At 38.7% G+C, this 14,634-nt stretch overlaps 1 protein-coding gene across 2 annotated transcripts in view; it reads left to right on the top strand.

The window, feature by feature from the left end:
* Nucleotides 1-13,067, top strand: part of LOC127365711 (retinal-specific phospholipid-transporting ATPase ABCA4-like) — a 36,768-nt gene extending 23,701 nt beyond the window's left edge. Inside the window, exons 27-50 of one of the 2 annotated variants that reach the window (XM_051404097.1) lie at nt 160-214; nt 468-518; nt 1,124-1,296; nt 1,590-1,714; nt 1,888-1,986; nt 2,474-2,755; nt 3,040-3,072; nt 3,176-3,281; nt 3,366-3,440; nt 3,786-3,955; nt 4,674-4,851; nt 5,068-5,183; nt 5,355-5,502; nt 6,952-7,075; nt 7,389-7,518; nt 7,698-7,818; nt 8,457-8,519; nt 8,913-9,019; nt 9,964-10,105; nt 10,368-10,502; nt 10,800-10,903; nt 11,123-11,215; nt 11,465-11,714; nt 12,198-13,067. In XM_051404097.1, the coding sequence (XP_051260057.1) occupies nt 160-214; nt 468-518; nt 1,124-1,296; nt 1,590-1,714; nt 1,888-1,986; nt 2,474-2,755; nt 3,040-3,072; nt 3,176-3,281; nt 3,366-3,440; nt 3,786-3,955; nt 4,674-4,851; nt 5,068-5,183; nt 5,355-5,502; nt 6,952-7,075; nt 7,389-7,518; nt 7,698-7,818; nt 8,457-8,519; nt 8,913-9,019; nt 9,964-10,105; nt 10,368-10,502; nt 10,800-10,903; nt 11,123-11,215; nt 11,465-11,714; nt 12,198-12,314 (2,997 nt within the window). In that variant the 3' untranslated portion in view covers nt 12,315-13,067. The remainder of the gene's footprint in view (nt 1-159; nt 215-467; nt 519-1,123; nt 1,297-1,589; nt 1,715-1,887; nt 1,987-2,473; nt 2,756-3,039; nt 3,073-3,175; nt 3,282-3,365; nt 3,441-3,785; nt 3,956-4,673; nt 4,852-5,067; nt 5,184-5,354; nt 5,503-6,951; nt 7,076-7,388; nt 7,519-7,697; nt 7,819-8,456; nt 8,520-8,912; nt 9,020-9,963; nt 10,106-10,367; nt 10,503-10,799; nt 10,904-11,122; nt 11,216-11,464; nt 11,715-12,197) is intronic. The other variant, XM_051404105.1, reaches the window with a different exon arrangement.
* Nucleotides 13,068-14,634: the final 1,567 nt, after the last annotated feature.

Genomic DNA, 14,634 nt, shown 5'->3' with positions numbered 1-14,634 from the left:
TCTCCTGTGCGCTGAATACATTCCTTTGTTCCTCCATACCTTTATGTTTTAACAGAATCTTCAAGTTAAATAAAGCAAATTAAAAAACGTATATAACTTCTGAACTTAATGCACGAAAAGTTTTGAAAGTCTAAGGTAGTTCTTTTTTTTTCTTTCCAGATATTCATAAAGGTCACAGCAGATGGAGAAGCAGTGAATAATGCCACCAGTCCTGGTAAATAGCACCACTGATATTCCACATGGCCTTTTCCTGGAATTGAATTTCTGACCCGTCAGCCTGTCTCTCTAACGTGTTGTTAATCCATTTGCCTCACACCTGTTTTTTTTATGCTGTTATTGTTGTGAATTCCCTAACTCTAACATTAGCTACTTGTCTAGTATTTCCATGTGCTATGGTACATCATTTGCCAGTTTTAAGTCTGTGTGTGTGTGTGTGTTTTGTGTTTCACCTGTTTGCTCCCACGTAGAACAGTGGATGTTACAACGGAGAAAAAACGACAGCAAAGTTGGTGATGAAGGTTAGAGACCTGAGAGCCAAAACAATCAATTTAAGCTCTTTGACACTGAATCAGCTGGACCTGGGTCAATCAGTATGTGCAAGAACTGTTTGTTATTTCAGTTTAAAGTTACTTTTTTGACCAGCTATGTGGGGTTTATCACACACCATCCTTTTAAGTAGCATCACAGAAAAGTACAGTATTCTGACATTAAAATGTTTTTCTGTGACCAATTTAATGTCAATAATTCTGGGAAACCTCACACATCTGGAACTCCAAGCAGTTTAAGTGACCCAGGTCTGGAATCTGGAGCAGATGCTCTGCTTGTACAGTTAAAAACAAAGCAGGGATTATACAGATGTTCTTAGTCTGTATGTATAAACGAATTGCTTGCTTGCTCTTATAGCACAGCACTGCTTTAAATTTATACATTTAATTATTTATTTGTCAGCTGCATAGAAAACAATCCTAAACCTCAAATGACTTTGGTGCTTTGCTTAGTGGAATCTAAGCAGTAGGGCCGCTGATCCCAAGCCTGCTTCTCGACACGTCTCCCTACCAAATGCTTTGTCTTACGCAGATTTTTATGCACGGTACGTTACTGTATGTTTTCTTGTTGTACGCAGAACAAAATGGTGTGATGCAGGCTAATGGCATTACCCACGATGCATCAGACAACAGTGCAGGAAAGGGCTCCAGGCAGGTGAAAGGAGCCTCTCTGACCCTGAAGCAGTTCCATGCACTGCTAGTGAAGAGGTTTCAGCACGCTATAAGAAGCCAGAAAGACTTCCTGGCACAGGTACAAGGATGCAATGATGGCTTTTTGTTGACATAAGTGTTATTTTGTGACGTATAGATTGATTGCAGAGCAGGGGTTGAGAATAATTCTTTGTAAGATGTGGTATTTTAACTAAAGGGACAATAATCAGCTAATAAATGATTCATTATTAAATCTAGCTGAAAACATAATAGTAATAGGCAAACGTGTGAGTATACATCTGTAATGGTTCAAACTGTTTATCCATTGTTTATGACAGACTCTCATGCCCCACAGTGTTGTGACATGCTCACTTGTATTTTTGGTGATTTCAGATCGTCCTTCCTGCCAGTTTTGTCTTAATTGCTCTCATCTTCACCATGATCGTCCCTCCGTTCGGAGAGTATCCGAGTCTGACTCTAACCCCCTGGATGTACGGACAACAGTTCACCTTCTTCAGGTCAGACCTCATGACAAACACTGTGAATTCTACAACACACTAACTTTGGATAAACCCTCAGTTGTGTATTGTAATAACACTGAGGTACCTGACTGATTGGTGGTGATTATATTGCTTTTATTTCTTCAGGCTTTAACTTGATTTCCTCTTTACATTTTCTCATCCCTATCTAGTAACGAGCTACCTTTTGACCCCAAAATGAAACGCTTCACAGAGCGATTATTGCAAAGACCAGGCCTGGGGACACGCTGCATGGAAGGAGAACCACTAGGGTAAATATAAGGACTGTCCATTTCAAAATGACTCATACAGGAATCCTGCAACATGCATTCACTCATTTGGAGTTAGAATATTTAAGTAAAAATGCAGAATTCTTACCTGTGTACATTAAAGTCATCTAAAAATTACAGTGAAGTTCAAATATCCAGTATACGCTCATGTTATTATTAAGACATCACATAACTGGTGACATATTTATCCAAGATAAGACAAGATAGTCCCATCCTTGAGCGTTGAGACACGTTGCACATTTTTAAGTTCATCAGTCAACATCAGAATTACTCACAAGAAAAATTAATTTACAACAATTACCAGAGAGACACACTATGCCACCCAATAATGTATTTGTAATAAATGATGTAATAGCCAAATCATGTACTGTACATAATAAAATCTACACCTATAAGTAGACACATATATATTGCATCTCTATGCTGATTCATTTCACCTTTTTGCATTTCTCCACTGATCTCCCTCCAGAATGCCCTGCAGTAACAGTACATCAGAGTGGCAGTATCCCGATGTCTCTCCTGTGGTCAGCAACATCTTACAGAGTCCCGAGTGGAACCACAGAAACCCGTCCCCTTCCTGCCAGTGCAGCACCAGCAAGAAGCTCACCATGATGCCCTACTGTCCCGCCGGAGCAGGAGGCCTGCCACCTCGCCAACGAGACGAGGCCACGGGAGACACGTTGGTGGACCTGACGGAAAGGAACATCTCTGACTACCTGGTTAAAACCTACCCCAGTCTCATCAGAACTAGGCAGGTTTAAATGCAGTTTATGAATTAGACAAACGAGCAATTAAAGGTTTTTACAACCCTCAAAGGGCTTAAAAACATGTCACAAACTTTAAAATTAAAAAGAGATTGGAGGTGACAGAAAAAACTTCAAAAAGATGATGCTGCAAATAAATACAGAGAAAGATCTTCAAGCTTTATAACAATGCTATAAACAACCTTTGATTGCTCTGTAAATCACTTTGCTTGACCACTTTTTTAACCCATTTAAATAATTGCTTGATTAAATTCTTACTTTCATTTCACAGTTTGAAGAGCAAATACTGGGTGAATGAACAAAGGTAATAATTTGCTTTATTGCTGTAAGTCTCTTTCCGTTTAGTCCTCGTCTCCCTCTTGTGCAGTCGATGTGGGATACTGAGTGTGAATATTCTCTGTCCTCAGATATGGAGGTCTGTCAGTAGGAGGACAGCTTCCCATTCTGGACATCGACCCCAAAAACATCCAGAATGTTTTCCACCAACTGGGACGAATGCTCAACATCACAGCGGTACATGCAGTTGTTGTTGTTGTTCATATAGAGTAGTGAGCTATGTCCGTCAAGTCAGTTTATAATGAGCATTTTCTTTCACAGGGTCACTACTCTCGACTTGCCCTGAGGGAGATTGGTCCTTTCTTAAGATACATGGAGAGTGAATTCAATATAAAGGTAGGCGTGGGATGGATACAGGGGTGTTTTTCCCCTCCGAAATATCGCACCAAGTGGCTGAAATAGTGTGCAAACATTGTCACTGTCGCTGGTTCGACATCTACTGCTGGCACTTTGCCTTTGTATTACAAACTTTTGAATTTATAAAGTCACTTCATTTCACAGAGACATTGACAAATGGCTGTAAGTGCTTGCTTTAATAGCTTTGCTTTCCACTTAAAGTAATGGAGGTTTTACAGTGTGTGAGGAAGGTCAGCATTCAAGTCCTTTTATTGTAGATCGACTGCAATTATCAAGTCAGAAGGTTGTGAAATGTTTTCAATTAACTTTCCTCTCCTCTGTCAGGTATGGTATAATAACAAAGGCTGGCACGCCGTGGTGGCCTTCATGAACGTGGCCAATAACGCCATCCTGCGGGCCTTCCTACCTCCATCCGCCAATCCTGCTGAGTTTGGCATCACCGCCATTAACCACCCTCTGAACCTCACCAAAGAACAGCTTTCCGAAGTCACAGTGTGAGTGTTACTTTTACAGTTATTTATCGTTACTTAAAATGTATTTTATTAATTTGTTCGCATTAAGAAAACAATTATTACAGTTAATATGTACACAAAGACATTCACATATATATAAACACACTTTTACATAGTGTTGGAAGTGTGATGTTCCAGAAGTTGGACACTTGAGGCAAGATAAACAGAACTACAAATAAAAAAATAAGAATAAAATTGTATACTCAAACAGACTAGATTTTAAACCCACACAAGTCTAGCATATTTAGTGTTCTGTTATCTTGGTTTAGTGTTAACCATGTAGTCTGGAATTATTATTATTATAGTTAAGAATTTATTTATTTATTTGTCGCCACAACACCTGCTGCTTGACATTCTAACTTAAGTCCCATTTTCATCTAATAATCATATATAATCCCCATCTGGATTATTATTAGAAACAAGTTTACATCACCTTATCTTTAATTATTTGATTTAAAGTAAATTAGAGATATGATTTTATATTTATATTCCCTTTGGAAGAAAGTTCCACCTGAGCCTATATGTGAAAAATGTTGGCTTTTTAAAAAAATATATATTCATATGATTTGTGTAATGGCATCATCTCTAGTATGTTGCAAATACTGTATATAATGAATGACACTTTTTATTTAGCTCTCATTTACATTACGTTCACAGACCAGACTGCACAGCACAGACTTTATCTTCTTTTTCCTTTTAGGCTAACCACTTCAGTAGACGCTGTGGTGGCAATCTGTGTTATTTTCGCCATGTCCTTCATCCCAGCCAGCTTCGTCCTCTACCTCATCCAGGAGCGTGTGACCAAGGCCAAGCACCTGCAGTTTGTCAGTGGGGTCAGCCCTTTAGTGTACTGGGTTGCCAACTTCTTCTGGGACATGGTAAGTCAAGCAGAGATGGAGTCAGTATGAAATGTGTATCCTCTTGATATTCAAAGATTTCAAATCATTTAAAGCTGTGAAAAATTATTGACATGACATAATAGTGGATATAAACCTTCCAACAGATAGATGTTGTAGATTGTTGTGAATTTGGATCTATAGTTGAATTTAGTTTTCTATTCATTAACTTATGTGAATGCTTTATTTGTCCCCTAGGTTAACTACTGTCTCAGCACTGCAATGGTGGTTGGCATTTTCATGGCTTTTGACAAAAAGTGTTACACATCTCCATCTAACCTACCGGCACTAATCACTCTGCTTCTGCTATATGGGTAAGACTTTGCTCAGTTTAATTTGGTTTTCACTTCAAAAATAAAAACAGCGAAATACAAAGAGGATATAGAAAGGTTCAACCCAGTTCATCAACATGGAAATTCATGAAGAAAGAACAAAATGCCTAAATGACTCTAATTTCTCTTTTCTCTGGCTCCATCACCTTACAGGTGGTCAGTAACACCAATGATGTATCCCATGTCCTACATATTCAACATCCCAAGTACTGCATATGTGTCCCTGTCCTGCATCAACCTGTTCATAGGCATCAACAGCAGCGCCATCACCTTCATCCTGGAGCTTTTTGAAAACAATCGGGTAAGGACATAGAGTGGAGGAATATAGTTCAATTCAATTCAATTCAAAATTTTTATTTGTATTCAGCTGTCCAATTCCCATAAGGCCAGAAAATATCTCAGGACAGCTTTTACAAAAAAATCAGAGCAGGTGTAGACCCAGTAACTCTTATAAAACATTAATTCTAATAAAAAATTCAATTGTGCATGTGTTGTGCTGATAAATGTTGTTGCAAATATACAGTATGATAGTTGGGAACAACATCGGGTTAATGTAAAATCAGACTGGCAGGGAAAAGACACGAGTAAAATTAGCTAAGACAATCGGCCTTTTCACAGAAGATATTTTGACATTTCTGATGGGTTCCATGAAAAAATGGAAGTAGGTACGTATACCAACACTGACTGATAATGTGGGGCAGTTGGGGAAGTAGAAGATGAGTCACAGGTGAGCAGGGTAGGGGAACACACCGAGGGTATCTGTTGGACAGATGAGGAATACACAACAATGGCAACTGCCAACTCTGTCAACTGTTTAAACAAACGTGGTTTGGTTAGATTTAAGGTAAAAAAACAGATACTTCAGTGGAAAAGGGCACATATGCGGCTGTCATGGCAACAGGTGACTTCCTGCTCAGTCAAAAATTTTCACTTTGCCAGATGGTTCTTTCCACCGCACATCTGTACTGCTCTCCTCTGCTCTCACTGATGAATCTTGCAGTAAGTGACTCATGAGAGAACCACTGGAGATGGTGTGACTCAATATGTTTGTAACGTTGATATTTATAAGAGTCTGAACTTAGAGCTTCTTGGTCATCGATAGTAAATCATAACTTTACACACTCCCGTCCTTATTTGTCTCAGAATCATTTTGTTTTTGTGAACATGAGCACCAGGGGTGAACAGTTCACTATTTGAGAGCTGTACCAGTATGCACAGCAGAACTGAGCAGTTATCACTGGACTAACTGAGGTTTCAGTTAAAAGAAAGGGTATACAAAAGTCTCAGTCTTTGCTAAATTTTCCAAAATCTAGAGATTACAACTGAGAATAGCCTGATCTAATTTCAAGCGTATAATTAAGTTGGAAAAGCCATGCGCTCAACTTTTTAAAAAATGACATTATGACTCATGATTTAAACATGACTGGATGGTTAGTGTGCACTCATGGCCACAGCTCTGATGACCTCAATTTGATTGCAAATACATGTAATTAAGTTGTCAGCATGTTCTTAAAGTTCCATTAATGAGTTAAAACCTACAGTATACATGCATTTCATAAGATACAATGCAAATGTTGTATGAGAACACAGTGCTGAGGTGATCATGCACCGATCAAAAGTATGTTGAAGTGCTCCATTAATTCTGTGAAATGTGAGTTGAATGTGTATGCCTCTCTCTCTCTCTCTGTGTGTGTGTGTGTGTGTGTGTGTGTGTGTGTGTGTGTGTGTGTGTGTGTGTGTGTGTTGCCAGCCTTTGCTGATGTTCAATGAGTGGCTAAAGAAAGGCCTGCTGGTGCTCCCTCACTTCTGTCTGGGGCGAGGACTGATAGACATGGCCATGAACCAGGCTGTCACCGATGTTTATGCCAGATTTGGTAAGTACAGTATACCATTGGGCCATTTTAGCTGATAAAGTTCAATGAGTTTTCCATCCATATTTCATGATATATAACACAATTTCTATCAAAATATTTCAAATGATATAATAAAATGCTGATATTCCAATTATGTTAAAAGGTGACATAAACTCTTAGGGAGAGGGGAAGAACATATTGCATACATTAGGCATTGTTTACCAAATTACCAAATTTGACAAAACTTTACCTTTTGTAGCTTATGAAAACTGCTGATTTTGTACTGACTGAACAAAGGGTTCATTTTCAGTACAGACCTCGTCTCTGTTCTCAGGTGAAGAATACACCCAGGATCCTTTCCGGTGGGACTTTGTGGGGAAAAATGTTGCTTTTATGGCAGTGGAAGGCTTTGTCTACTTTATTCTCAATCTTCTGATCCAGTACCGTTTCTTCTTGGACCACTGGTAAGGGAATGGCAAGTTTTCATAAACAGCATCTCAACCTCTTGCTACACTAGAGTCTTGACCTTTCCATGGAAACCTAACCAGGGAAGTTCAGGGTCAGAACTCATAGCATATTAGAAGATAGTGCAGCTCTGTTGAATTAGATGCTTCTCCACAAATGATTTTCTTGCACCCTTCAGGTTATCAGACTACAAGCAGACTTCAACACAAGATGAAGATGATGATGTGGCAACAGAGAGGAAGAGAATTTATGATGGAGGGAGCAAGACTGACATCCTGCAGATCAGAAACCTCTCTAAAGTAAAAATCACTGACTCGACCTGACTCAGATGATATTTCTATTTCATACTATGATTTGCATGTCACAGAATTTCCTTGGTTTTTTCCTGGCCGTTCTGAAATGTAATTTCATTAATTTTTTCAAGCTCAAGCTCAGCTTTTTTTCTTTCATCCTTTCATCCATATTCATATAAGTATAAAGTTGAATTAAATGTCAAAGAATAAGTTATTAAGTAATACGTTAAGAGTATATCCCAGAGCATCAGTGGGATAACTGATGGATACAACCTACAACCCCATAAATCTGGGGCGAAAAGTCCATCAGCACCAGTTGCTGCCTAGGCCAGTTTACTAATCTGGTGGTTGTTCAATGCTTAAATGATGGGAGTATCTGTATTTCTATTATTTTGTTATATATAAATGATAAAATCATTCTGTTTGTTTTATAAAATATAAGATTTTACCCCCTTCCCACCTCAGTAATTTTCATACAATCTCATATCAGGATAAAGAAAAAGATAAATGATTTTGCCTATTTTATTGTTATCATATCGCTCTTGTACATTAATATTTTATCCACCTTTTTTTAAAGTTATTGTTTTAAAAAGCCCTCCACAAATGGAGACAGTTATTATTGTTTCCCTGCCTTCTCTGCACAGACGTATGTGGGCAGGAAGAGGGCAGCTGTGGACCGGATTTGTGTCGGTGTCCCTGCAGGAGAGGTAAAGTCACTGAGTTCATTTACATTGTGAGCTACTACTCTCTTTCTTTATTCATATTACTAAAGTTTTTTGCTCAAGCAAGCCTACGCACTGATTAAGCTGCCACGCAGACTGTCTGAGATGCAGATAATATTAAGTGTAATTTACCATATAGTGACAAGAAAGTATATTTACTGTATATCTGGTCTCACTTTGTCTGGGTTTGTTTTTTACATTTCTGTTTTCACGTTACTTTTTAATACATACATGCACAAAGGCATTTCTTCTATGAAGACAAATAGATTATTAGAGTTTCTAAAGGATATCAGTAGTCAATTGTGAGTGTGTTTTTCAGCAGTATCTCAGCTAACTGTGTCCTCGTTTCGAGAGCCTGATTGTCCTTTCTCCTGTTAGTGCTTCGGTCTCCTGGGAGTTAATGGAGCTGGAAAAACAACGACCTTCAAAATGCTGACCGGTGACAGTGATGTCACCTCCGGGGAGGCGACTGTGGCTGGTTACAGGTACATAAAGATCAGTCAAAAACGTCCCCAGTCAATAGAACACAAACTCTGTTCAGGGCTGGATCAGATGGTATTTGTAAACTGCTTTTGGTTTATCCTGCACGCAGTCCCAGAAACACTCCAATGAGTTAGAAAGTTTAAACACAGGAAGGTCAATCTGACATAATTCTGTTTGATGACACTATCCGACTATAAAACCAACCCATGTGGTACGAAATAGGAAAAAAAGCGAGGAACTAGGGCTTGCTCAACAATTAATAGTAATTTGGTTGATAATATTTTATCTGTTAAAAAACAAATTTTCATGTCAACTATATGAACAGAAGTCTTGTCAGGGTGAATAAGCCCCTCAAGCTACATTTGCACCATTGTTGGACACTAAAACTCTTAAAACCTAGATTAATGAAGGCCTGAGTTAATAGCTATTCAACCATCAATCTTTCAGAAAACCATTTTGGCATGAGACCCCCCTTCAGACACAGCAATACGTTCTTGTCACCCCTCCTCATAGGTTATGGTCTCAATGTGGAGCAATTCAACCAAAGAGTACATTTTCCTTCTCAGATTTTTCAATTTGAAGGATTTTCTAAAGCCTAAAGAGGTGTATCACGTATTGTCTTCTTTCATATGATCCCTCAGAGTTATCTAGGGGCTCCAAGTGAGGGTCCTGACCCCCAGGAATCATTGATCTTAAATGGCAGTAATTTATGCCAAAAACTAATTAGTTAATTAAATAAATAAAACATTTTACAGCTTTTGTGTAGTTATGTCCAGTTTATAGATTAGTTTGTTGAGATGAATCCACTTCCTCTCAGCTCTGGATGACATTGTTTTGACTTTATCAGTAACCTCACTCAGAATAGTTTGTTTTTTTGCTTTTATCATCATGTTATTTACTCCACTGGCTAACTGCAGTGAGCGGTACCTTGTGTCTTGATTTGTAGCATCCTGACAGACATTCTGGACGTGCACCAGAACATGGGCTACTGCCCTCAGTTTGACGCCATCGATGAGCTCCTAACCGGCAGGGAACATCTATACCTATATGCTCGTCTCAGAGGGGTACCTGAGTCAGAGATCCCCAGAGTGAGTAGGACTCCCGCTGCTTCACATCTTCAACTGTCTAAGCATGTTTCATTCTGCTGTCTAAATGAAACTACTGTTTGGCTCAGTACTGCATACTGTTTCTCAGTGTTCACTAATGTTTGTTTTATCCTTTTCATTCTGCTGTAATGTTGTTATGAAGGGCTCATTTAACAGTTGGGGTTGCACATCTTATAAGTGTAAGCAGGAAGTCACTTTTGGATGGACGTGCCTGCCTAATGCATGTCTCCACTTCCCCCTGCAGGTGGCAGAGTGGGGTATCCAGAAGCTTGGTCTGACAGAGTATGCCGGCCGCTGTGCAGGGACCTATAGTGGAGGCAACAAGCGCAAACTTTCCACAGCTATCGCAATGATTGGTTGCCCGGCGCTGGTGCTGCTGGTGAGTTAGCCAATGACGGGGAGCTCAGGAGCCCATTGTTTGGGTTTTGGGGTTTTATGCAGGGATTTATCAATGAAATGGTCTATGGATCCAGATGGGAAGCCATATGGGTTCAGTCAAGCCTGGCCTCAAATGTTTTATACATTGGCAGGCAACTGTGCAGTTCAATTCAAATTGGCATAAATCTGAGATCTTTGCCATATGCTGATAGAGATAAGGATTTGGTCTCTGTTCATATGGAATTATGTGCTTAGAGAGTCAAGTTTGTTGTTTGTTTGTGGCTGTGTGTGTGTTTAGGATGAGCCCACGACAGGGATGGACCCCCACTCTCGACGCTTCCTGTGGAATGCCATCATGAGTGTCATTCAGGACGGCAGGGCTGTGGTGCTAACATCACACAGGTTCGACATCTAATAATGAAATTAATCCACTGCACACATCTGCTACAGCAGCTGACCAAACACAGTTAACTCTCCTGCCAACAACTGTTGATGAAATCATGACTAGATTGGCCTATGCTTGATTTTTAGCATAGGGATCTGTGGAATTAAGATTTATTGCTCAAAGACATGAAATAGCAGCAGTGAAAATAAAGATGGATTATGGTTGTTTTCTACCAGTATGGAGGAGTGTGAGGCCCTCTGCACTCGACTGGCCATCATGGTCAATGGGACCTTCAAGTGTCTGGGTACCATCCAGCATCTCAAATACAAGTAAGAGGTTTTTTTGTATTTTGGCAGGCTTGTACAGTGTTGGGTAGAATTTCAATGTCATTATTCCCAAACTTTAAAACATGATAAATAAACGTTTCTCAGCATCGTGATACAGAAAAATTTGGAAGCATCACAATTTATGTTCCAAAAGGAATTTTCATATGTGTGGTCTTAATATATGAGGAATGATACATTCTGACTTTAAAAAGAGTCCTGAAAAATGTCTGACACTGTGTTTTCTTGATCCAGATTTGGTGACGGCTATGTAGTGACCATGAAAATCAAGGCAGCTAAACCGGGCTTGCCCCCCGATCTGGAGCCCGCCGAGGGCTTCATGGAGAGCTGCTTCCCCGGCTGTGTTCAGAGGGAGAGGCACTACAACACGCTGCAGTACGAGATCGCCTCCTCCTCCTTAGCCAGGATATTTCAGCTGGTGGTGGCCAATAAAGAGAGACTCAGCATCGAAGACTACTCTGTTTCCCAGACAACACTGGACCAGGTACGTATGAACCAAGACAATGAGAGGAGGGGAGGTGACCAAAGATACTCAACACGTGTTTAATAATGTGAGGGAATTTGTCCTGGTAACATTTTGTGAATCACATCACCTATCAAAAACATATTAAACTATAAAAATATATTAATAAAAAATAATCTTTTTTATATAATATGATTCAATTGTAATATTTATTCATGTTAAATATTCACATCTTTTTTAAAAACCTATAAAATCAAACAGTACATGCTCCTCTTTGTTCTTCTTTCTCCGCTTTCTGTCTTAAATAATAGCATTCGATTAAATATCTAAATGTTTAACACAAGTATTTAATTACTTGTTATAAACTCTGACATTTTAAATATAGTGTTGTTGAAACTTCTTAAATTATGACTTACAATCCTGAGCAGATGCATTCCTTTTGTGCCTTGGGGCTGTTTAAAAAGGTTCTTATTTTGTACTGAATTCAGGTTCTCTGTTATACAGGTGTTTGTCAACTTCGCCAAGCAACAGACAGGAGAGGATGAGGACGTTACGTTACACAGACGAACAGCAGGTGGAAGAAAAGACATCAAGATCTCACCAGTGCAGAGGAAAACATGAAAAAAGAAACACAGGCACTAATATATAAGTATCCACATTCCACAATTAAAAAAGCCACTTTTAACATTTCACTAGCCAAATTGGTTTTTAGAGTAGAGACGAGCCTGGCCAGTTACCTGCCAAAGTGAAACGGTTCATTTTTCCAGTCACAGACAAACTTTACAAAGCTTTAGCTGCAAACAGGAGCACATTATTAAGACTAGAAATCGTATGTGTTAACAGCAGAAACTGATGCAAAAACAGCTGGTTCTTCATCTGAAATATGAAAAAAGAAAGTTTTTTTTTTTTTGCTTAGACTCTTTGGCTTGTATAAACTTGTACATATCGTATGTGTAATGAATACTTAAGCACCTTAGAAGCAGTGTTTTTTTTATTGTTTACATTAACGCACTCACCTCAATTTTATGTGGCATATGTAAACAAATGTCATTTAATGTTGGTTGTCTATTTTCTTTTTTTTCCATAATATATTTATTATCGCTTCAATTCTTTTCAGTCATTTACTGTTGTGCATTTAACCTTTTCTTTGTCTGCTGTGTTTCATACATTGCCATGTTGTTCTCCAATGTCATACAACACAACATATTCCTCTTGAGAATATATGAATTTGAGAAAAGAAAGGTAATTAAATATAGATAAAGCTGTAGATAAAGAGGAATGATATTTTGTATCTGACCAATAAAACATGCTTTCTACTTTATTCTCTACTATACTGCATCATCTAAATAAAAGAGTCCAAGTTTTCATAATGTATATGTGAAGTTCAGTATTTCTTCAATATATATAGCAAATATTTCAGCCCTCTGTTGTTTCTCTTAAAGCTACTGGATGCCACTTTGGGTTATATAGTAAGAAGAAGAGCTGAAAGGCTTTTAACTCCTGCCATACCTACAATAACTGACCTGCACTAAAGAGCTAAGAAAGCCACTGCAGGTCAGTGTTGTGGCTGAGAGACAGCTTTGCATAGGAGCCAAGGCGACACCGTGCTGAGTGGCTTGTCACAACCTGGATTTATCTGACACACAGTCCAATTACTGCTCACCTGCAGCAAGTGGTGGTGTCATTGCCTCAGGCCGCCCACTAGCCTGAATTTCATTGGCTACCTCAAAGAGACATAGGGATGATGGCACTGTGCAATCCAGGGCTGCTAATGAATTCTCTGGTGTGGATCTCATGCTCCTCTCCTGCCCATATGGTCATCTGGACAAAGCTGATGAGCATGAATAGTGTCGCTGTGGGAGAGCAAATGAGTCATACTGTAAGAGGCTGTGAAATATGTGCATGTGTAGGCTGCTGAATACTGGAAAAAGCTAACATAGAGCCCAATTGAATAACAAGCATTGTAAATACTTGTAATACTAAAGATGGTGTATTTATATATGTAGACTATGCATAGTCTATTTAATTAGTTAAGGAACAACACAGGAGAAAAAAAAGCCTAGTGAGTAGTGGTGGAAGAAGAATTCAAAACAAGACTATGTAACTTTTGCTGAGCAATTGAGGCCTCAAGTGAGAATTATGGGGTATCGGTTAGTGTTAAAACATACATTACATTTCGTTGGCTTAACATTAAGTGCATTCAAACCACGTAGGAGCTAGATGGCAACCAAAATTGGGAATTGAGTATTTTTGTACAAAGTACAAGCAAAGCTAAATCATAAAGTCAGTGCACAGACTCAGTAATATCACACAACAATGCTAACATTAGCTAAAATTAGCCACCATATGCTACTAGTCAAGGCAAATGACAAATCTGAATGTATTGATTGAATTGAATTGCTTAGATATATATATATATATAGATATATATATATATTCTGTTTTCCTCTCCTCCTATTTGTTTCGCTAAGCTAGGCTAATCACGTCAAATAAACACGTTTCCTAAAACTATTCCTTCCAGAGAAAGTAACAAATGCCGCCAAGCAATGTCCTGAAACATACATTAACTGATAGCTATTACTAATGCATTAGCATGTCAGCAGTATTTTAATGTTGTAGCTAGTTGAAACGAAGCTAAGCTACAGTAACATACGTTTTGTTTGTAAATATTTATATGTAGTAAATAACTAGTATGGTATCAAATAAATGCAATGGAATAAAAAAACAACATATTTCTGTCTGCAATAGTGGAGTTTAAGAACAGAGTAGCATAAAATGTAAATACTTAAGCACAGTGCAACTACTTAAACACTGTATGTGCAGTGTCTGAACGTTGTTAGTGATTTTCTAACAATAAAAGGGAAGGTTTTGGTAGGATGTGAGGGATACTTTGAAATGGGAGACAGATACTGCATGATTGAAACTGACAGGCGATGAAGGA

Source organism: Dicentrarchus labrax, unplaced genomic scaffold (genome assembly GCF_905237075.1).
Source record: "Dicentrarchus labrax unplaced genomic scaffold, dlabrax2021, whole genome shotgun sequence".
Taxonomy (NCBI): Eukaryota; Metazoa; Chordata; class Actinopteri; family Moronidae; genus Dicentrarchus; species Dicentrarchus labrax.
Note: the sequence above shows the minus strand (reverse complement) of the source record. Positions and strands in the feature narration are given on the sequence as shown.